We start from the raw sequence: 23,722 nt of genomic DNA on the forward strand, positions 1-23,722 counted from the left end.
GGAAAGTGGTTCTTCTCTAGTACTAGAGACATAACTTTTTGCTCTCTGCTTCCGTGTTATTCGCCTCCTGACAAGCCGCTTGAGAGCGCTTCCAGTCTTTGTTCATCCCCTGGAGTTTATGTAGTGGCTGAGTTAGCGGAAGGCACACCTCTAACAGAGGTTTCTGTACTCTTCTACATTGTGAAATCGGTTTTGTAGCTGACAAAACGTCAGCCTTGCAAGTGGGACGATGCTGGGTGTGTTTGTAAGTACAAGGCAGCTTTGGGTTTTTTACCTGTTCCCTGGAAAGTTTCAGTGGAGTGATTCAGGTGTTTTCAGCCAAGTTAGTAGGAGGCAGATGGTCAGGAAAAATGTTAGCACAGTAAAATGTAACATGCAGACAGTTGGAGTAGATGAGCTTTTGTAATAACAAGTGGCAGCGGACCTTAATTTATAGTTTAATGGGGAGCTGGGTGGGGTTTGTTGTATTGTGCTAGACTTGGTACTTTCAGTGCTATGTCCTGTAGGGAATAGAGAAAAGCAGCGAGTTGCAAGTGCTTTGTGGATAGCAGGGACTTAAATGTACTGCTGCTATGGCACCTAGAAACAGAATGAGGAGGAGGGATGGATTTGCCTGCAAAGCAGTGAAAGTGTAGTATATGGCGATGAAATTTGGAAGCCAAAAGAGAGCTGTATACATAAATGCTTTAATAGTTATTTTTATTCCTTGTCTTACTTTAGAATCTTCTCCCCTTTTACCGGTACCAAAAGATGTGGTGGTTTATTCCTATAACTTCCGTAGTTCACTCCGGTGGTCTCCTGTTGAAGTGGATGGAGGCTTGGTGTTATATACAGTCCATTTTAAAACGTAAGTAAATAGATCTAAACGAAACCAAACTGATTTTGTTCTAATCCAGTAACACGATTTAAAAAAAAAAAAAAGCTGAAAACTTAGTAAGCAAATGAAAGAATGAATTGTCTATTACAGATGCTTTTATATATAGCTGAAGGCAGCTTTGAAAACTGGCAGTCCCTTAGCCTGTGGTATTTCCACTAAACTGAGCAAAGTTTGAAGATCTGAAGAGAATGCAGAAATGTTGGATATTTTCCTGTATAATTTTAGTCTTACTGAACTGTTCCTTGCTAATTTTGATTTTGCCCCAGACACTGAGGAGATACAGGTGCTGAAAGGGCTGTGGAATTAAACCCGCGTGAAAGTGGTAGTTTCGTAGCCTGTTGCTGCAAAAATTGTCTAGGTGGGAGGGATGATATTTTAGATAGCTATGCTGTTCTGCTGATGCTTTCGTTTGCCCTTTGTTTTGCACTGCAGAGGAGCCTTTAACCAGTGGGATGAGATGAACTGCACCCGTATCACCCAGACTGAATGCCCTTTCCCCTGGTCACTGAAGGAGCGGCACTGGTATTTTGTTTTGCGTGTGAGAGCTGAGCTAGGGCAAGTGACTTCTGATTGGGTGGAAACAGATAAATTTATGGCCGAGAGAAACAGTAAGTGCTATTTATGATTTCAGTGTCTCTTTCTCAAGGCAGATTTCTTTTAAAAGAATGTTTGTTGTCTGCTCCAGGCTTTTTTGGCTCTGGTACATACAAAAGCCAATTGAGAGAACTGTAGGTGTTCAGTTCACAAAGACTACAGGGCCTCAGTGTGTCACGAGGAAGGGATTTGATACTACTTAGTTCCTGTGCAGCAGGGTTAGCAGTGTGCTTTTTAAACAGGTATCAAAAGAGAAACAGAGGAGTTTGCTTGGGTGGTTAAGCCTTATAAAGAACTGCAATGTATATTACGTTAGAGTTTTCCATTTTCTTATTTCTCTCCTTAGCACTGATGCATGCACGTGTAAACCCCTGTGATTTGTGGTAGCCCGAGTACAAACTACCTGTTTCTGTTGAACAGATATCTTTTCTAACGAATATAAACTGTCCTGGCTTTAGTGTAGAAGGGTCAAGGCTCGTTTTAAATCCCATTAAATGTGTGAACAAACATGTTGTTGTTCTGTATAAGATCTGCTCTTTGCCTAGCTGTGGTTGGTTTCAGGATAGAAGTAAATGTTGAGTTTAAAAATACTTCTGAAGTTAAAACAAAGCAGAGGAATGGATTTATTAACTCTTTAATTCAAGTTCTGCCAAACCTTGCAAAGAGCAATAGTGGTCCATGCTGCAAAGAGTATGATACTTTCCCTGGTGACTTCAGTTCTAAATCTTGGATTTTCTCTAGCAGTAGAGAGTGTGGGGATGAGGAACTACCCAAATCCTGAGTTGAAGGTTACAGCTGATGTATCTGTAGCTTGTGACACAGGATTGTTTGGGAGGAGTTTTCTTTGGGGGTTAGGAAAGCACTGAGCTAATGGGAATATAAGACAAAGGGGAGGCTCGCTGTGGGGGAGGTGGACTCTGTTCCTTAGGGAAGCAGGAGGAAGGTTATGTGATCATTACTGTACTACCACTCTCAAGATCAGTTCCTAGGCACCAAGACGCAGTCAGGCTGTTCTCTTCCTTTAACGTTTGGGTCAGTCCCACTTGAGAGGGGAGCTTTGGGAATTCACGAGGACACACAACAAGGTGTTTGCTGTTCTACAACAATGGGAAGTAGAATGGAACTGAAATTTCTGTACCAATATAAAGATCAATTTTCTACAAAGTGCACAGAGCAGGTTCTGCTGGATTTTTTTAGGTACAATAAACCAGGATTGCGTGCAGCTGTTAACTGCTCTAATATTTGCATGAGTGGGTTTTCTAAGATCCTGGCGTGCTTCACAAGTGCTGATAAACTTAACTGGTGAAAGAATTCAAGACACAAAGGATAAATGACTGATGACCATATACGAGCTGAGATCACAGAAGTCTCTAGTATTAGGATTGACGGTACTTTATGTAATATTTTTCATGATTTAGACCTCAGCGTACTTAACCAAAGGAAGTCATCATCTTTGTCCTGTAGCACAGACAGAGACAGCAAAGCAAGGAGCGGGGGAAAGTAGTTATTCCTGTTTGAATCTGCTGACCCAAGCTGTGGTTTTTCGAGACCGTGGAATATGTGGCAGGCTATGTGAAGTAAAAAAATAAATAAATTATATCACCATTAACTGCAGATAAATTCAGATATTTACTGAATTTCTAGTGAAAGTTAATGGGAAAACTTTCTTTTTTTTAATTCCCTAGTTTCACTTGTGCTTTCGAGTCTTTTTCATTAACATATGTAATAAAGTAGATATCTTAAAGGCATTAGTAGATGAAAAAATGTTGTTTTGCTTTTCTTGAGGAAAAGGCTGTTGATATTTAGTGCATTTTCTGAGAGTATGTAAGTAAAGCTGAAGACAGTATGATAAACTGTTCTGCATCCCAGAGGTTCACTGCTCCTTCTGTGTTTATTTTCAGCTACTGTAGGGCCCCCTAAAGTGAACAGCGTGACTGAAAGCTCTGACTCGCTTCTCATTAGCGTAACACCCCCTTTTCGACCTGAAGCAGGTGACACCCTTGAGTATCATGTGTCCTACTGGGAGAGTGAAACAAGTAATACTAAAGAAGTAAGACTTCTCTCTGATTTATTTTGTTCCTAATGCCTTTGTGACTAACAGACATGAGTCAGTGTCTCTTGGTTAAACAGCAGAAATGGACGAAGAACGCAAATGTCTTTTTTTTTTTCTCTGGCAGTGAAAGTCGTAGTTTGGTGTCTCAATTTCGTCTTGCACAAGTATTGCATCTATTACAAGACTTTGAAAGACATCATTTTTTCCCCCATATGAAACCAAGTTTAACTCACATTGTGGATCAAGAGAGAGAATCCACAAAGTGTCAAAGGTGGCTTTCAAATGTCAAATGATGTTTAGATTTCAAAGTTAGCTTTGGGAATTTGGAAACTCTGAAATATCCTTCCTCCTTTCCTGTGCTGGGCTTGGTTTTTTTTTGGCAGCTTCAGTAACAGGCTGCTGTGGCCTGATGTTGCTTGTTCCCATGGCAGAGAAAAGCAGAGTTATTAGAAACATGCTGCACACAGCTGGGATGAGCTGTCTGTTCATATCAAAACTCGGAGGTATTGGTCTCACTGTGCACTTATGCTACTGTCTGGGACCCTGGTAATTGTGTCCTTAACAGGCCAGCGTAGCAGGGGAGGAATTAAGTTACAGTAAAAAAAATTTTTTCTTCAAAGAGGAAGAAGGTTCAAAAGAACATCATTCTAAAGTAGAATGTTTAAAAAACAAGCAGAAAGTAATTTATTTTAAAATCCATTTGTTTCAGAGGCCTTACTAAATCTGAAACGCCTCCACTTCCTTCCTCTCCTGCTCTGATGTGTATTTTTCTCACACAAATGAAAATACCTTCATGTTTGAGATTCAGACAAGAAGTCACCCTCGTATGCTTCTGTGGGCTTCACCAAAGCCCTTATCGTAGCCCCTTACAAATTTAAAAAAATCCCAGAAGACTGTGGTGGCTACGTGGAGACTGTGGAGGTTTTGCAGTGCCCATCAGCTGTTTTCCTCTTCAGCAGAAGGTGCTGAGTTGGTGCAGGCTCTTCACTGGGCTACACTTTCGTCAGCCTTCTCTGATGGTGGAGGGACTTCTCATGGCTTGTTTTTTCCCTCCCCCTTCCTATATTACGCTCAGTGCCTGAGCCGCAGCAAAGCATCCAGCAGCACGTTGTGGATAAAATGAGACCTTGCATGAGTTTTCATGCCTCTGCTGTTTGTGCCCTTATAGATGGTTTAAAATGGTGAGGCTTAATTTCATTTTAAAATAATGAAATTTCAGATGCATTCAAGCAGGGAAGTTGACATACATTTCACTGCTTCTCTTGTTTGAGAAAGTTCAATTATGAAAAATAAAGTCTGTGCTTTTTGAGTGAGAAACTTAAATACAGGGAGGGTATTTGTGTTGAAGACGGGTCTTTTTTTACAGTAACGCCTTTTTTCTTTCCTCTTAAGCAGGAGACAAAGACAAGCAATACACTATTCAAAATTGGAAATCTAAAGGAATCAACAACTTATTGTTTTAGAATACAAGTAGAATTGACACATTCGAATCACCAGTTACTTGGACTGCACAGTGTCCCAGAGTGTTACAGAACTACAGTCAGTGGTAAAAATCAAATTTTCTTATTTTTTGTATGTAGTGGAAAACACGAGTCTTAGAGTGTATGTAGCTGGTCACTCACCCCTGTTTGTCAGGAGTGCTAAGAGAGCACCACTGATAGTAGTTCACAATTGTCATTCATGGCAAAATAATACAGAATTTTTCAGTCAGTAATTGAGGGTCTGCTTTGTACTCTTCCCCTCGTTCTTTTTCTTCACAAATACTGTTATGGGTGTTGCTTTCTAGAAATATGCAAAGAAAAAAATACAAATACTGAGTCTTTAGTGGGAATTATTAATGAAGGAGATGGTGTTACTCTTGCAAATCCTCTCCCTCAGCCTCTGCCTCTTGCAGGGCAGGAACGGCCCTCTCCTCTTTGACCGCTTTCATTTGCTGACTTTTAAAGCTCAATGTTTTTGTACAAGATAAGTGAGAGGGTGAAGGGAGGAGAGGGCATGTGCAAGATAAGTTTGTCCCTCTCTTGAATCTCTCCATGTGACCACGTGACTCTCCATGTAACACGCAGGCACAACCTATATTTAGCGTGCTTTGAACACACTGGAAGATGAGTCGATGAAACCCATTTATGCTGCTTCTGAAGCCCCACAGTGGCTGACCTCCTGGGGGGTACTGACCAAGTACTTGATCGCAACCCCCGGGGCTGTGATGTTGGTGTCTGCAATGCTCCCTTTGCTGAAGGGAGCTGCGTGTTCTGAAAGAGAAGGCCCTGGCATTAACGGCCCTGGCTGACAACTTGAGGGTGAAGGGAGAGACTGCATCGGCTGTCTGCCTGCCTGCTGCCCACCACCAGTGATTCCTCCAGCTCTGTGTTTGCCTTGCTGGCGTGTCTAGAAGAAGCTTGCCTTGCCTTGGCTGTGTGATAATGGGGCAGAAACTCGTTAGAGCTGGTGACTTCCCTGTGGAATCATAAAACAAGCTGCTGTTAACACAGTTGCTTAGGGTGCATCTATAGCAGGGTTGCGATCTTAGCCTTGAAAATTATACCTTGATTGCCAAGTATAGTACATCTCAGCCTGCTGTATATTGTTTTACATTTGATGATGTATAAAAATCTAGCATATATATGGTGGTTTGTGTTTTCTTCCTTTTTCAGAGGCAACCAGAGCTGGATATATTATATTAATATTTGTGTTGGTGTTACTTCTTGTAAATCTGGCAACAGTTGGTTTGTTTCTTCTGTGGAGACACCGCAAAACAATTAAATATTGGGCTCAGCCACCTTTAGAAATCCCATCACACTTCAAAGAGGTATGTGTAAACATTTTATCCCCACCCCCCCCAAAAGACAGTGATGATCTTGAAGCAAATATGAGTGAAGCTAGTTGTTGCATAACAGAAATAGCAACTGTTGACTTAGTGTAAACTGTTATTTTTCTCATATGCGATCTCCCACTTCGTTCCTCTTTTACTAAACTTTTTTTCCCCCCCTGCACTAAGATACAAATGCTGCTACAATCCTGTTACAAAACCGGAGTAAGATGCTCTGTTCCTTGACACGCCTTGTCCACCCCCTTCGTGGCTTATCTAAGTCACCAGGCCTGGAATAGTTGCTCACTGGAAGCAAAGACTTTGTGTGCTGCAGAACATGTACTTGGGACCTAGGTCTCTGATTAGAATTTTGTCCCACGATAGGTGTGACTTGAGCTGCAGTCTGATCTCAGCCAGACGATGACATCTCCTACAGAACAGACCAGGTTTTTCAGAAAAAACACAAGCTATGTCAGCCTTTTAACAATTCAAAAGTGTTTGTGTTACAGAGGTTTTTTTTTTTTTTTGAATCAGGGAAAAAGTGTTCAATTACAGTTCTTTGGGTGTGTTTGTTTGTTTGTTTGTTCAGTACATGAAGTGGTAGAAGGCTTCAATACCCTGTGACACACAAGATCAGCTTAGTGATAAGGAGAGTATATGGGGGTAGTGAGGGTTGATGGCAGGAACAGAAAGCATTTTTTCTGGTCTGTTTTTTTCTAATGCTCCTTTCTTTGATTATGTATTCTTTGTAAAGCAGATGACTTATTTTGGGAGGAAAGGGGAGCAGAGGGAAAGTCAAAGTAAAAAGTAACTACGAGAGAAGAATGTCACTAGTTTTCCGGTAACAATAAAACACGCAGAGCTGACTTGCCTGACCCTGAACAAACCAGAATCTTGGATCTTGTTTGCTCCATCAGCACTTTAGACAAGCTGTCCATTGGTAGATTCCTGCAGTTTGGGGATACGTACCCAGCAGAGAAATAAAGAAGGGGTTTCTTCTATGGTTTGTTTTTAACTAGTAGGAATTTTTTTGAACTGACATGAAAAGAGTATTAGCCAGAATTTGTTAAATAGGAAGTGCCAGTTGCTTTAACTCACTTAAAAATGGATGTTTGCGTGATTAACTTTTTTATATTTTCTTTTCCATTGAAGTAAGGTATTTTTAACTTGTTCAATGTAGTTTCAAGGAAATCCAGAACAGAATATACATGTAGCAGCTTTCACTGTGACTTCTAGTCTAAAGCTACTTGCCTATAGGTGGTGGCACCTGCTCTGTCTCTGTAATTTCTAGTACATCTGTTCTGTGCATAGATATCTAACCTGTTGTTTCTGGCTTCTTCCAGTATTTGAAAGACCCTAGCATGCCTGGTTTAGACCTGTTGGACAATTATGCTGAGGACGGTCCCCACGAGTCCTTATCAGTTTTGTTCTTTGGAGAAGGAAGCCAAGCCTGTGGTGGCAGTTTGGATGGTGGAGCTCATTCACACAGCACCTCCAGTGACAGTGAAGTAACTTAAGTGGTGCCCTAGTGAGAGTGCCTGTACCAAGTCTTCGCAGAGGCTCCTGCCTGCGTACGGTGCCATGTGGTTGCTAGCAGGATGGACAACGAGCTCTGGACAAAATGCAGCCGCTGAAAAATCCTGAGCAAGACGTTGCTTCCTGAGAATAGTATGAACCCTGAGCTTGTGTTTAAATGGCTTCTGCTGTGCTACACTAGGATCTGTTTTCTGCCAAAGAAAAACAAGCTGGAACATGAAAGGGAAATGAACACTAATTGCCTGAAGAAAAACAGATGGTTATAAAATAGCTCTGTTAACATCACAGAAATAACAGCACTTTATGGTGGGATGTTATCTGTGCCAGAATGCTTTTCTGAATCACTTCAGGTACATGCAGTTTTCTGCAGCACCTTCTTCCCTCCAGATAAAAATGGCAATGTAAAACAAAATTTTACTTTACTCTCCTCAGTATGAACTTGTGTCAAGAACTGCTCCAAGAAAGGCCTCCTGATGTGTCTCCTAACACATTACTGAAAAGCATTAATCTGCTCCTGCAGTGCAGTGATCATTCACAGCAAAACAACCTTGCAAATAACTTTGTTCAGAATTTATATAACATGTATCAGTAACTATCAGACACTAAAATCTCTTGTTGACTATCAGATGAGTCCTGCAACTGAAAAGTTGACTTGAGGGTTGTGTTTTTGAGTCCTTAAAGAAGCAGCGGAGGACAAGTTAAGCCTCACATCACCATCCTGGCAGGGGGTGGGGTCTGGAAGGCGTCTAATAAAGCACAAAAGAACCACTGCTGTACTAAAAAGATTGGTTTTATTTGACTTTTTTCCTGGGTTCAATACAAGTTGTTTAAAAAAAAAAAGTATGCTTGTTTATTTGCAAATGACTTGTTCAAGTTACTTAGGTCCGTTAATTGAACCTGGTCCCTGTCAGAGCTGTGGTTAGCTGAAGTAATGCTCTTCCACCCCTTCCAGGAAGATTCAAGACTAGCCTGAAAAAATCAGTAATATTTTTTTCCGTAAGGTTGTTTCCTCATAGCACTAACCTAATCGCTTCTGCTTAGGCAACGTGCCAGGACAGTGTAGTTATATGAAGACTTAGTCATACTTAAGTCTGGTAAGAATTTAAGTCAGCCACAAGCTGTAAAATACCTGCTTTTAAGTTCATCTGTGTTCTCTTTACATACCGTGCTGTAAGCAAATGAAGAACTGCTGGCTTACAGAGGGAACAGCCTACATGCACAACAGAGGACGTAAATAAGAAGGTAATTAAAACATCTACTGTGAATGTTTAGCAACACATCCTCCTGAATAAGCCCTACATTAGAGATAGTTTTGACTAAACACTTTTACAGTTACGTGAATAGGCCAAAGTTAAAAACCTATTGGTAGGAGTAACTCAAGGGTTATCTTCACAACCGCCAACTGTAGCAGGCCAAGGCATTAACTAAATAAGCCATCCCCTATCCCCCCTGGGCTGTGCTGGAGCTACCTGTGGAATAAAAGTGGACCTTGGGAGATCCTGACTGAAGGCTGCATGCTTCTTAAATCTATGCCAGTTTTCAGTTAGGCTGCCAGAAAAAAACCAGCTGCTCAAAGCTGTACAGAGAGCATAACATCCCAGTTCTCTAAAACCAGAAGGGATGGTCAAGAACTACTTGCAAGAAAGCAAACGTCTGGTAGAAAATGCAGGTTACCTCCAACAGAAGCTCTCTTTTTTTTAACTGAGAACTTGCATTAAAGCACACTGTAGGAGTTCTTCAAGCGCTTGGCTTGCTGCTCTTCAGGTGTAAGGTACTGTAAAATGGGATTAGCTATAGGCCACACACGCTTGTTTCTCAGTGAAGAAGCCACCAAACATCCCCAAGCACCTAAGCAAGAAACTGACAGTCCTGAAAAGAAAAACCTTGGGTTAACTTCTTAGCTGCTGTGAGACTTGCTTAAAGATCAGTACGACTTGAGCTATTCAGCAGAGTACTACTGTGCAATTACCTTGTGAAGTCACTATTTTGAGAACGTAAGGTCAAGTTTATTGCGGGTTTCTGAAATGACAACCAGACAGACAAGCTATGTACAAAGCTGCGATTGACACCAGTGAATATATTGCAACTCACTGCAGGATGGTGACAGCGGGATGAGGTTGCTCTGGCCAGTAGCACAATGTCAGCTGCAGTATTTGCTTCATATTCTGTCCACTGGAGCGATTCCCACAAGGGAGCAATTAGATGACCAACAGTATACAGTAACCGTGCACAGAAGTTACATTCTGCAGTTTAATACCATTTGGTCAGCATTCTTGGTACATGGAAAGTTATAAAAGCTTTTAGAGACCAGGTAGATTCAAATATTTTAAAAACCACATAGAACTGTAAGGTAGGGAAGGTCACCAGCAGCAAGAGGAATATACAAGATCAGTCCAAAGCTATAAAATACTACTGCTCTCCCTTTCTGTATACTCCAGCTATAAGGAACTGGATTTCAGTAGCAACAGAAGCATTCCTATAAAGTGTCTGTGAAATTTAGGAGATAAGTACATCTCAGATGGGGTGAATGGCAAATATTTCAAGATAAGATTGTAAGCAATAAATACATCTCCCATATCCCCACTGGAAATGCTCGCCTTTTAAATAGAAAAGGTAATAGGTAGCAGGATAGCCGTTCATTTATCAGCAAAAAGCTTCCCCTGATGAAAATTATGCTAGCATAATTTTAAAGATGTTACTCTCCCTCTCATGTATTCTTTATATTCCTTAAGTATGACTGGCATCAGTTGTTCTTTTTTTTCTAGTATCAGTAAATACATTCAATTCTAATTGGTATCTATTACACTGACAGCAGGAAATTAATTCTGAGGACTGTGGTCCTCCCAAATATCATTTGTGCTATAGCAATCAGAAGTCAAGAACACTTTGATTTGCCATGTAGGATCTGCTTAACTGTAGGGCCTTGTTTAAAAATTCATAACATTTTACCCCCAAAATAGCTACTCTTTGTTTTTCTGAACAGTTCTATAAAATTCTTAAAATCAGCTCTTATCATCTCAGCACACAGTAGAATTGACTACCCCCATTAAATACAGACGTAGCTGGGTCACTTCCAGGTGCTGACTGCTCCCCAGCGGGTTACGCAGGCAGCCCTTGCTGGCAACTCTTGCAACGTGGGCTGGAGCTCCCCTACGCATAAAAGCAACAACCCCTTTAAACAGGGTACGGGCTTCATCCTGCTTGTTCACTATGAGTCCCACTGAAGCCTCTGACACGCAATGTAACGTTTCGGGAGATAGAGTCATAGGAGTGGATGGAAATCCATATATTTGAAGAAATAAATCTGGTGATGTCAGAAAGAAAGCCTGGCATTCCCTTTTTTAAGATATATACAGTCATATGTACATATTCACAAATCTGTCCTGTGAAAAGAGGGAGATTACAGAAACTGTCATTTGTCTCAGTTCATACAATTTAGAAAGCAAAACAAGAACAAGTAAATGTAAATATATCTACATACATAGTACGACATAGCAACTATGGAATAGACAATGCTATACGTGATCTCTCATCCCCATAACTCTTCTGTTCTTCCAAACTTGTAGATCAGAGTACTAAAGGGAGAAAAAAAAAAAAATTCAGACCATACAGTTCCAGGTGGAAAATGTAACTTTAATAGCATCCTTACAATATTCTACTGCCTACACTGCAAATCAACATCCCTCCAGTAACCTTAAATTTTATTCAAGTCACTGTCCGGTTTTTGTACTTGTATTTCATTTACTATGCATTGCTAAAACTGTGAGATCCAGCTGAAGCAACTGTTAAGGTAAAATAAATAGCCAGTCTCACAGAAAAAGCAGCTGCCCTTCCAAGGGGAAAAATTCTGCTATTTAAGAGATTCTAGGACCACTTCTCGGAATTACAGAGCAGCAAGTCTCATTCCCGCATCTGGCAATCAGCTGAACATGGCGCATCGTGCGAGGATAGAATTTAGAGAATCTAAGCAATTAATTTTTTTTGAGCAAATCAGAAAGAATATTGATCCTGTGGTGACTGAGATCCGAATTACAATTTTATTTCCAAAATTCCTTTTATAAGGTTGGATGCAATTACACACTTCCATGAATTAAAAAAAAAAAAAAAAAAAAAAAAAAAAAGGGGGGGGGAAAAAAACCGGGGGGGAAAAGTCTGAGACTCTGATCTGTTTTTTAAAAGTGAAAAAAAAAAAAAAAAAAAAAAAAAAAAAAAAAAAAGGTGGAGGGAACAAAACCGAGGTGGGTAAAGAAGGGCATAGTCATACTAAATCATAAGAGAATGCAGAGGGAGAGAAACAAGAAATACTGACGCAGAGAACAACAATAACAAGCGGTGGTAAGTAAGTAAAACAAGCCGGACACCCGGGCCATTAACTAGAGAGGAGAACTACTAACACAGCATGTTAAACTAAGTAAAAAAACTAGTGGAGTAATAACCAGGGCTGAAGCCCACGTCCTGCAGGAGACACGTGGTTCAGGGAATACAGACATGATGGAGCAACACTGATGGAAGAGAATCTGATTCAAGTTCTGGATGAGGACACTGAGAAGGGCATCGCTGCCTGACCCAGGTCTGGTCGAAGAAAAGGAGCCTATGGCCATAGGTGGACTTAGCAGATGTTACTGCCTGAAGTCCATGGTGGGACAAAGAGCAAAGAAAGACCTTCTTTTGTTTAGAAAAATTTAAAGCTCGTAATTTGACTCTTAGTTCATACCTAGAAAACAAATTTTAGACAACAAAAGAAAACATATAAACCTAAAATATATCTACACACAGAGGACAATAGAAACTAAGGAAAGACACTTCCAGAAACAAAAAGCAGCTTCAGAAATAAGTCCATCAAACTACTAAAATAAGACTAAAGATTTGGGGCATGGTGAAACTATTCTCAAATGCTGCCTTCATCAGCATTCCATTTCAACCATAGGCAAGACTGTAGAAGAGATTTAGGAACTGCTATTTTCTGCAAGACCAGAACTTATTTTCTAGACTGGGATGCAGAGCAGAGCCCGTCGATCTAGCTAGCTGCAAAGCATTCGGTATGTGAACTTCTTCAGTGATCGATCTTGGAACTTGATGCTTTCATTGCCTTTAATTAAGAAAATTCATGGATTGCAGAATGCATTATACATATAAAGGAGTTATTACAGATAGTTTCAAAGTGTCATATGATATACTTAACGATACTAAGCCAAATAAAATAAATCGATTTAAGCATAATATTACAAAATCTACCATCCTGCTCTTAGAAAAAACAACTCTTTTCATCGCTGAAAGCTCATCCAGTAGACACAAATCTAGGTGTATCAATTATCAGATAATTGAGCCCTTGGCATGAAATATCAGGAAAAGGGCAGTAAGATCTCAGTACAGAGATGAAAGCATTACTGCCATCACCCAAAGACACTGCTGATAACATCCCCCGAAATACTGTCTATATCCTGGGTCATCCACATTCTAGAAACAACCGGACTAACAGGAGCATGAGGGGATTGAAGAGCCTCTCATGACCTGAGAAGAGGCAAATAAAATAAAATATTGTTTCTAAGCACTGGAGCAAAGAGAGTAGAAAACAGTAGCAGAATGAAAAAAAAAAGTTCTTAAGAAACAGTTTAATCAATTTATGGATCGAATAGTATCGTATCAGTTCCCTAGACAATGTCAGTTTCTCCAGTGACCCAAGAGGGTCACTGAATAAACTCTGGCTTACGTGCCACCCCCTCAAGTAAAGGTCAGAGTGAGTGGGTAATAAATTGAAACATGGAAGGTCCTGCATTGAAAGAGAAATTCTGCGTTGTGGAAGGTTCAGGCCTGAAGTTGGCCGCCAGTTTTCAGAACGTATTCTCCAGGAGCATCAAGCAGGAATCAGGTAAGTCAGATACCGCTTTGGAAGGGGAGGAATTTCCCACGTAACTTACCTGAAAAATATTAACGCATTTTGGAAAAACACTGCTAATCCAGGGTAAACATTAGTGTCTGCAAAGTAAGTAACAAAGGAAACGGTAAGTTCTTCTGTATTGGAAAAACACTATTCACAGTATTATTCACTGACTACAAAAATAGATGGTACAGCTCTGACACGAGCAGACCACACACTTCTGTTCTTCTGCATTTTCTGCCTTTCACTAACAGCAAAAGTACTTCCTATATGTGAAAGTAAACGAACTTACTTTGTGTAACATATGCTCCAAAAAGAATCCACATTGAAGCAATAAGTGAACCAAACATCAGCATAAAGCCAATGAAGAGCCAGACACGAGCACCTGCAGGGAATATTAAAACCTCTGAGCACCATGTAGACCATTATCCATAGTGACAGATGATCCAAGGTACTACTGCTATTATGATACAATGTGTTATCTTGCTGAAGGCACAAAGAGAAAGGCTTAAACCTGACAAAACAAAAGATAAAATAAAATTTGCCTTCTCTAGTAAAACACGTAGTAGATGGATTCCCCTTATTTTAGTGAGCAAGCACAACTACCCTCAATTTCCCCTCACCCGTGGGGAACGCCTATAACATCACTGAACACAGCTTGGAGTGGACTAACGATGAGGTACTTTGCCAAAGCTATAGTGTTTCTGAGATGAAGGTGGCTTTCCAGCAGGACACGTAAAACAAACACTTCTATGTTCACTTCAGACAGGTATTTTCAGGTGGGCAACATCTACCACAGCCAGACATTACCTGCTGAAAAAGGAAGATGATGCCACTGAAAACAATCAATCGGCTCACTCATGTGAAAGGAAAAAATACTTCTATGCAAAGATTCTCTCAAGCTGATTCACGAATGACACACAAAAAAAGCATCATATGTGAGTTCCAAAACCAATTAATGCTACCAGATCTCTAGTGAGGCATTCTGCAAGCCACAGGAAAACAGAGGTTGGCATCCTCATGGGAAACAGAAAGGGAATAACAACAAATGAAAGCAGAGGGAGGAAGGAGGTCCACAGACACCACACAGCAGGTGACACACAGGGGAAACAGAATGTTTGCGGTGCATTCTAAAACATTCTTAAGGAACGTCTGCTCCCTACCTCAAAGCAGAAAAATATTTCACCCAACAGCTATACTGGATTTGCAGAGGAAAGTTTAGATACTCAAGATATACTGAAGTCAGTAAGTTCACCTTTTTAACAAAGACAGTAGCTATCTTCAAGTGTTAATTTTGTAAAGAAATTAACTTCACATATTCTTAATTTCTCCTTAATTTCTGATTCTTATTGGTTTAACCACCACTTAGGGAAAAAAAGACACAACTCAGCACAATTTTAGAGTTGACTTACCTGTTCTTCCTAAACATCCGTCACTGTAGCTGTCTCCTCTCACCTGAGCATTTGATACAGCATTTATCCTAGGAACATAAAAAGTGTATACGCTTCAGATTATTAGAAAATCAATTTAAAGTCATAAGTGAAAAGCTAGGATTTTTTAAGATTCGGGGAAAATTACTTGGCATTGTGTATAGTCACATATTATTACATGTCCCTCAGTGGAAGGATTCCAACTGCATTTCAAGCAAATCTCGTATTTGTTCATAGGTTTTACTTAAATTTTTACAGTAACAGATCTGCAAAAAGGGAAGAATTGCCCTTTTCAGTGACTGAAATATTCCTGGTCGCTTTCTGGCTGTTTAAGTTTTTACAACATCTAAAGTCATTTCACAGGAATAACAACAGCCAGTAACACTGTGCTCTCTGGTACGATACGAGTTGCTTTCCTTCACACTGAATACTGGAAGTATTCAAGTGAGAGACACTCTGTAAGGAGGAACAACACATTTTCTTAAAATAAGTCAGACTGCTGAGGAAAGAAAAATAGAAACTTTCAGATGCCAAGTGTTAAGAAGGTCTTGCATGCCCAAATGCATCCTTTTTTCTCACCAATATTGTACAATTAAATAAAAGCTATTACTTCTTCAAGCTTTCCTCATTTACATCTTTCTGTCAATAGCTTTAATACTACTCTCCAATAATTTAATAATTTAATACCTCTCCAACTGAGGAAGCTTTGGGCCAGAAACAGCTGTACAAAGTATTTTAAACGGGGGAAAATGCAGTCAAACATATTATATTGAGGCAAGCAACTGGGCAGCATGACATGAATTTTCATCTAGGAATGTATCAGAGAATTATTGTTATAGAAAGCCACTTGCATGAAAGGTCTGCTTTCTTGCATCCATCCAAAGTGCACAGGAAAAGAAATTTACCCTAAACAGATGGTGGGTGCGGGGGGAGCGGACAGAAAAATGAATCAACAGACTACAATCAAAGACCAACGGGTGAAAGAAAAAAGGTCTTTACATTGCCATGCAAAAAGGTATGACAAGATTACTCATAAGTAACTTATAACCAAGTGATTCGAAGTACTGTCATATACCGCATTGTCTAGTCAAAACTGTGTTTAACAGCTAGCGTTTCTTTCGTAAGAACTGCCTTTATAGACACTCACATGAAAAAAGCTAGTGTTGAAAACACCCCACAGGTATGGAACGCATGGTTCATTTGTTCTGGCTTAGGGTAAACTACTGCAGCATCTATCATTATCCACCAACCTGTGAAAAACTAAGAAATAAAACAGACCAGTGTTACGAGGCTGGAAGAAGACACAGACAGGGAGACAAAACACAGCAAATGTTTATGCGCACCCTCGGTTTCTTTGTCTTTTAACAAGTACAAACTGTTCTACAAAGTTACTAGCTTTAAGTTAGACTCTCAATCTGTTTGATACGCAAGTTCTGCATAAAGCTCAACACTGATGTTTTCGGAGGCACGTTTGGGAATTGGTCACACTTCCTGTTCGGTGTAGGGTTAAATTCCCTGTACAGCTTTAACACCAAGAATCCAGATTCTGAACACATACACGATACAGACTATGTATAACACCAGGGATTTCAGTCTTCTTTAAAGAAGAGAGAGCAGAACCGGTCAGACGTTATCAGATCGTTATCAGACAACATGCACAGTTCTGCGACTTTTAAAGAAGCTGTCTAACAGCTACACTTCAAACAATTTTAAAGAAATATACTGGACTGAGGTGCAATTAAGAGTGAGTCTTCACTAAATCTGAAACAAGAGTGTAACTGTGCCATACTTCCAAATTTATCAACGCAGTTATGATTCACGCCCTCTCAAAACTTACCAATACACCTGCAACTATTGAAGCAATGGCATTTCTTCTCTCACTCCAGTCAATACATTCACATTCCGGCCACCGAAAGTTGTCTAGGAATCCTGCCATTTCCTCGAAGGTTAGATTGCCCTTCTTATTTTGTACTGATACATGAATTTTTCCATTAACGACAGTGTCCTAAAAACCTGAAACACAGCCAGAGAGGTATTTAATACAAAGGAGCAAAATCCTGAGATGTTTGACAACTCTCACTAGCAATTTTTACAATGCAAGGGGTTTGGGGGGTTTTTTGGTTGGTTTTTTGTTTGTTTGTTTCTTATAGAATTTGATATTCCACATACTCTATGGACCCTATATTGAGCTGTACTTCGAAAACCCACAACCTACCTTACACACAGAATTACAAAATAAAATCATCGCACAACCCGAAAACTTAAGCATTATATATAAATTATCATATCTGGAACAGCAAATAAGCTAAACAGAATATACTGTTGGTTCAAACGTATGAAACACAAAAACAAAAGCAGGCAAAAAAGCAGAAGCAAAAAAGCAAATATTTCAGTCCAAGTTTAATCTCTAAACCATAACGCTCTCCCTCGCATTAGCAGCAACGGAACGTAAGACACACATGACAGGGCCTCTTCCGCAGACCAGAAAACTTGGTCTTTGAGCCAAGCCAAGGAATCTTGCATAAGATATCCGTTATTTCCAGTCTCCAAGTGAGTTAGATACTGCAGTGTCTTTCTAACACAGGGAAAAGGAATCAATCAGTGAATCAACTAACACCAAGGGTAAAGGACATCCTGTTTCACAGGGAGAGGATGACACAGAACTTTAAGTACAGGAAGAGGAAAGCGAAGTTAATTAGCATCGCAAAGCGACTACTAAAACAACACAGTTCTGAATCTGGTGAGACAGTAGCTACAAAAGATTCTGCACTGCACATCTATTCTCACACTGTAGGACGTTTAGCATGTACAGTTTGAACACCGTAAGTCAGAATACTTACAGGTTTTCTATTTAGCAGTGACTCACAGCCACTCTTAATGCTGTTCTATTTTGTTCCAGTACTGTCTACTTCTGTATTTTCCCATAAATACCTCCCATAAATGATTTCCAGATGCTTGTTGAAGGCTTACAACAGAAAAATGTCCTTTACAATTACATGCCAGGAAAGACAGACGTAGAACATTTTTCTGGTTAATAATGGTAATTAGAAGTCTAGAGGAAGCTAGAGTAAGAAGTGAAATAGAACTAAATAAACAAAGAAACAGTTTGCCTACACTACAAACATAGGACATCTTCTATGAATAAGACAAAAAAGTTTGTCCTCAGCTCCAGAAACCCATCCATAGTTATGATGCTACTTCAAAGCATTAAAATCAATCGCTCAATTCCAAAATTACTTTACTTTTGTACAGTATCTGAGCTCAACCATAGAGCTATTTTCCTAGGTTACACTTTTACTTAGCAGTTTTCAGATTCTTATTCCTTCTACTGGGCTATTACAGATTTACGACTGCTCCTACAGCCCTTCCTCCTTTTCCACTCTTAAAATGGCTCCATCTGTACTTTATTTGTTCCTCTTCAAGCCCTGAATGTGTCTCTTCCTCATTCTGCAGCAATCCCTCCCTTCCCCCAGCAGCTCCTTGCCCATCCACATCGGAACACAGCTCGTGGCTCCCACTGCCGTCACCCCTACGGACTAGCCCCTTCTCACCCAGCGAGGCGGCTGGCCGCAGGTAGGAGTGAACAGACAAACGTGCTGCGCCATTTCTTATCCACCACCGTGCTCAATGGGGAGATGTCAAATTTACCAGTTACTACCTTGCTTGTAAATGCACTTTAAGTCTTTTTCAGAACCATTGAAGCTGTATTTCTTCAAAGCTATATGCTCCTTTGGGATTTTTTTCTCATAATGGACCATTTAAATAATATCTAAATAAAATCACCTCTCTCAAACTCAATAGGAAGTTCAACTGCAATTCAGAAAGCATGTCAAGAAAAGCCACTGGAAAAAATTATTTCAGATATGTTGACACAACAGAAATAATTTTTCACCCTCTACATGGATATGATCCAGAGGTACCTCAACAAGCTAGAAAAATGTACTGACAGGAACCTCATGAAGTCCAGCAAGGGCAAGTGCCCAGCCTTGCTCTTCGGAACAACCCCCACGCACCCGTACGTGCTGGGTGCCACCCAGCTGGAAAGCATATTGGCAGAAAAGGACCAGGAGGGTCTTGGTGGACACCAAGTTGAGCATGAGCCAGCAATGTGCCCTTGCTGCAAAGAGGGTGAATGGTATCCTGGGCTGCATTAGGAGTGGTGCCAACAGGTGGAGGAAGACGATCCTTCCACCCTCCTCAGCGCTGGTGAGGCTACACCTGGAGCGCTGCATCCAGTTCTTAGCTCCTCAGCACAAGAGAGACACGGACATGCCAGAAGGGTCCAGTGAAGGGTCATGAAGATGGTGAAGGGACTGGAGCATCTCATCGATGAGGAAAGGCTGCGAGAGCTGGGACTGGTCAGCCAGGAGAAGAGAAGGCTCATGGCGTCTTATTGATGTATACAAATACCCGAAGGGAAGGTGCAAAGCAGACCGAGCCAGTTCTCAGTGGTGCCCAGTGACAGGACCAGAGGCAACAGGCACAAAATGAAACACGGGAGGTGTCCTGTGAACATCAGGAAACACTTTTTTCACTGTGACTGGAGGTGACTGAGCACTGTCACAGGCTGCACAGAGAGCTTGTGGAGTCTCCATCTACAGGGATATTCAAAAGCCATCTGGACACGGTCCTGGGCAACTCCTCTGGGTGACCCTGCTTGAGCAGGGGGGCTGAACCAGATGGCCCCCAGAGGTGCCTTCCCAACTCAGCCCATCTGTGATACTTAAGAAATAGCCTGTTAAATTCTTGGATGACTTCTCTTCTTACCCCTACAAAATGACTCTAGTTCAAAAGGCTGAAACAAAATTAAAACATTCCTTTCTATGGTTTAAAGGGGATATAAAATTTGTCAGCTAATATAATCAAACCAACTTCCAATCCAAAAACCGACTAGCATTTATCCTAGCAAAACCCCTTCACCTTTGCAAAGTCAGTAATGATAAATATTATGTATACCATACATACATACAAAACTCTGTCTTAATTACTGTTTTTTAAACATTGGGTGACAAACCAGAGGCATTTTGCTCATTTCAGAGATCTGAGACTAACCTCCCTCTTGTTCTGGATATCAAATGCAGCTTTCGCAACTGCTTTCGTGACAAACAAGCGAAGTGAGGGAGACTAGAAGAAGTTCTTTTTTTTTTTAATATCTTCTAACATACAGGCTACATTCTGCCAAAGCATATAATTTTATCATTCAGAAATTGAATTTTTGGTGCTTGATACTGCTCACAAACCTGCACTTTGCTTTGACTTTATCTTTGTGCTCAGGAGAGAAGCACCCTCTATGAGAGGGGGTGAGATAAACACCATCTGCTGGCAGACTTTCTACAGCAAAGGCTAGTAACTGACAACACAATCCTCCTGTTCACTGGAATGAAATGACAAACGTGGAGAAGCAAGGGGCAGAGAATTTCTAACAGAACACAGAGAAGAAGCCTAGAATTATTTCAACACGTGCCTAATGCCAGAAACTAGCTTTGATTTCACAAAAAAAGCTCAGTGCTAGAACAGGCATGCGAGAATGCGATTGGCAGTAAGAGGGAACAGAGGTGCTGGTACGGCTGCACTTTTTCTAAGATGATCCAAACATTAACTGATGCCATTCAGAATCCTGAAAAGGAGTCTTCCATAGAGGTATTTCAAGAGAAGCCCACTTCACCGTAAAAATAATGAAACATTTCTCTCATTACTGACACAGCTCGATATGTTACAGACTTCAGCATACGGACTAAAAAGCAGCGATAACACTGTTTTTTCCAGCATTGCCAAACGTGACTATGTTTCTGTCACCAACATGTGGATATTCCTCTCTGTGGGAGGACAGTGCCACCTCTGATCAAATGCACACCCGACTGAGAGCACCCACACGTAAAAGGCACGATGAGTAAGGGCCTATGGAGTTTCCACAGGAAAAAAAAAAAAAAGAAAGCAGGAAGCAGACTGCAAAATACCAAAACAATTCATCCAGCCTGCACTCAAACCAACTACTTCCTGGTGCTCTCATTTAAAAGATAAGCACAGTGCTGATCAGACTTACTGGAAGATCGGACAGCACAGAGCCAACCCAAATGCAACGTTAGCCACTCTCTCACAAGTTACTAGATAAACACCTAGCTACTGTACAATACTGGGTTTAATATGCCAAAGGGAAGGGAGACACTGATATGCTGGAGGGAAGGGAAGCCATCCAGGGGGACCTTGACAAGCTTGTGGAGGAGGGCCGTGCAAACCTCTTGAATCAGCAAGGCCAAGTACGAGGTCCTGTACCCGGGCTGGGACAATCCTGAATATCACTACAGACTTGGGGACAAATGGAATGAGAGCAGCCCTGTGCCAGCCTGTGAGCTGGCAATGGGCACTTGCAGTCCAGAAAGCCAACTGCATTCTGGACTGCACAACAAGATGCGGGTTAAGAGAGGTGATTCTCCCACTCCGGTCCACTCTCATGAGAGCCCATCGGAAGTACTGCATCCCCCTCTCAGACACAGGCCTGGTAGAATGGGTCCAATGGAGGGACACAAAACCACGAACCTCCCATTTAAGAAGGCTGGAGCACCTCTGCTGTCAGGACAGGCTGAGAGAGTTGGGGCTGTTCAGCCTGGAGAAGTGAAGGCTCTGAGGAGACCTGACGGCAGCCTCTCGGTACTTAAAGGGGGCCTATAAGAAAGATGAGGACAGTCTTTGTAGCAGGGGTTGATGTGACAGGACAAGGGGTGATGGCTTTAAACTAAAGGAGGGGAGGTATAGGGTAGAAATTGTTTACAATGAGGGTGGCGAGACACTGAAATGGGTTGGTCAGGAAGGCTGTGGATGTCCCAGCCCTGGAAGTGTTCAAGGCCAGCTTGGATGGGGCTTTGAGCAACCTGGTCTAGTGGAAGATGTCCCTGCCCATGGCAAGGGGGTGGAATTAGATGATCTTTAAGGTCCCTTCCAACACAAACCATTCTGTGATTCTACGATAATGTTCCATACATACATAGTTCTCAACACCCGTAACAAATAAGGAAGAAAATAACAAGCTATATTTCAACTGTGAAAGACCAGTGACATCGTGTGTGAAGCTGAGTCTTCGCCAAGACCACGAGAGCTAGGCTAAAGCTTATGCTCAGATGAGTTAATATTGATACATACATAGGCTTTAGCCCAATTATAGCCTACTACACAGACAGAAAACTCTGATGAAGACAGTCACTTAAAGGTAAAATCCTTATTCTCGTAGTTTAAACTTCAAACTTTCATATCCACGTAATTCACAGCAAGGAAACAGGTAAAACCTCTTGCATGAGCTGTCATTCAATGCCCTTCCTACGATCCGTCTCCTCCCCTTTTCCAAGGGCAGACAGGTTCTCCCACTGTTTTCATGGAACATTTCTCACTCACGTCCAATAAACAGAAACGCAAGAACACTTGCCAGAACAAACTGTTGACTGAAGGCAGTTATACTCCCTGTGAAAACAACACCTGGTAGACACCAGCACTCAGTATGTTATCCAGACAAATGAAGTGGAATGAAAACACACAAATCGAAGCTCAAAATTTTCATCGGAAAAATCAGTTTTTCTCTCCCAAAATCAATGTATTTCACTTGAACAACATGTTAAGAGCACTTGCAAGAAAACACAAGAAGTCTGCAAAAAGAAAGTTGTCTCAAGCTGCACAAGGGCCCTGGAATACCACCGGGTTACCAAAGAACGGAACCTCCTATTTCCAATGGATAGAGTAAAAGACAGACAGGCGGAAGAGAAGAAAGTTAAAGTCAAGAAGAAAACCCACTTTTCCTCAAAGACAACAGCATCTTCCACAAGCAACCAATGAGAATGTGCTTTAAGCCACACACTTTCCCCATACACATATACAGTGAAAAGATACGTGTCACGGTCACTGCAAGGAGCTTACCTGAACGTTTCTGCTCAGTCCTCTCCAATTTTTTAAGAGGGTATCTTTAGACCACTCCCATTTTGGGAATTACATGCAGTTTCACTTTCAGTTTCCCACACTCCATAGCACTACACTCTATTTTCTGGTTTTGAAGTATTACAGGAGGACAGAAGAAAGGAACTTGTAAATGAACTTATTCAAAAATAAGGCCGTGTGACCAAACTGCTAAACAGGTCATCACCTTACAGGGAGCTGTGTGACGCGCAGCCCTAGAGCAATGTGACTGCTGTCTACAGCAAGTATTCTTGAGGAGTGCTATTAAAGTTTGAAGACTTGAGAGAGGCAGGAAAAAACATCAATTCTGCAATTATCCACAGCTCTATTTTTGCTCCTAAGAGTATACTATGTGCATCAATATTTCTTTAATGGGCTCAAGCCATGACAGGGCAAGATAAGGCAGCAACCCAAAGCTGCAATCAAAGTCCTGACAGCCACTGCGATGCTCAGGGCAGTATGTGCATATGTATCACTTCTTAGAAAAAATAAGCAATTTTTTAAAAATTTCACCTACGGACCTCAGACTTTCTGCTCAGTATCACTGCTTCCTTTCCCCGGTGCGGACAACGGCAATCAGAGGAAGACCTGACCGTGGCCCTGCGGT

The 23,722-nt window shown here is 41.2% G+C and overlaps 2 protein-coding genes across 2 annotated transcripts; one reads left to right on the forward strand and one right to left on the reverse strand.

Annotated features, from left to right (window-relative positions):
• Nucleotides 1-720: 720 nt before the first annotated feature.
• On the forward strand, nt 721-7,850 carry IFNGR2 (interferon gamma receptor 2 (interferon gamma transducer 1); the record flags this gene model as incomplete). Its single annotated transcript, XM_010140788.1, has 6 exons — nt 721-847; nt 1,310-1,485; nt 3,373-3,521; nt 4,920-5,070; nt 6,179-6,333; nt 7,677-7,850. Coding segments are annotated over 6 exons (932 nt in total), but the record flags the coding sequence as incomplete, so codon positions are not given.
• A 3,226-nt stretch (nt 7,851-11,076) lies between these two features.
• On the reverse strand, nt 11,077-17,190 carry TMEM50B (transmembrane protein 50B). The gene is made up of 6 exons (XM_010140787.1): nt 17,015-17,190; nt 16,325-16,437; nt 15,160-15,227; nt 14,040-14,132; nt 13,788-13,845; nt 11,077-11,444 (listed from the first exon to the last, which is right to left on the reverse strand). Exons 1-6 carry the CDS (start codon nt 17,111-17,113, stop codon nt 11,399-11,401), a joined length of 477 nt encoding a protein of 158 aa, XP_010139089.1. The 5' UTR covers nt 17,114-17,190; the 3' UTR covers nt 11,077-11,398.
• Between the last annotated feature and the right edge of the window lie 6,532 nt (nt 17,191-23,722).

This window comes from Buceros rhinoceros, unplaced genomic scaffold, assembly GCF_000710305.1.
Source record: "Buceros rhinoceros silvestris isolate BGI_N320 unplaced genomic scaffold, ASM71030v1 scaffold26287, whole genome shotgun sequence".
Lineage (NCBI taxonomy): Eukaryota > Metazoa > Chordata > Aves > Bucerotiformes > Bucerotidae > Buceros > Buceros rhinoceros.

Bases quoted from the DNA above. Each gene is read 5' to 3' on its own strand.
- TMEM50B (XM_010140787.1), bottom strand. From the start codon at position 17,113: ATGGCAGGATTCCTAGACAACTTTCGGTGGCCGGAATGTGAATGTATT. The intron at 15,228-16,324 runs GTGAGTGTCTAT...TTATGTTCCTAG, and splicing joins TCAACACTAGCTTTTTTCAT to GATAAATGCTGTATCAAATG. The intron at 14,133-15,159 runs GTAAGTCAACTC...TATTCCCTGCAG, and splicing joins CGGATGTTTAGGAAGAACAG to GTGCTCGTGTCTGGCTCTTC.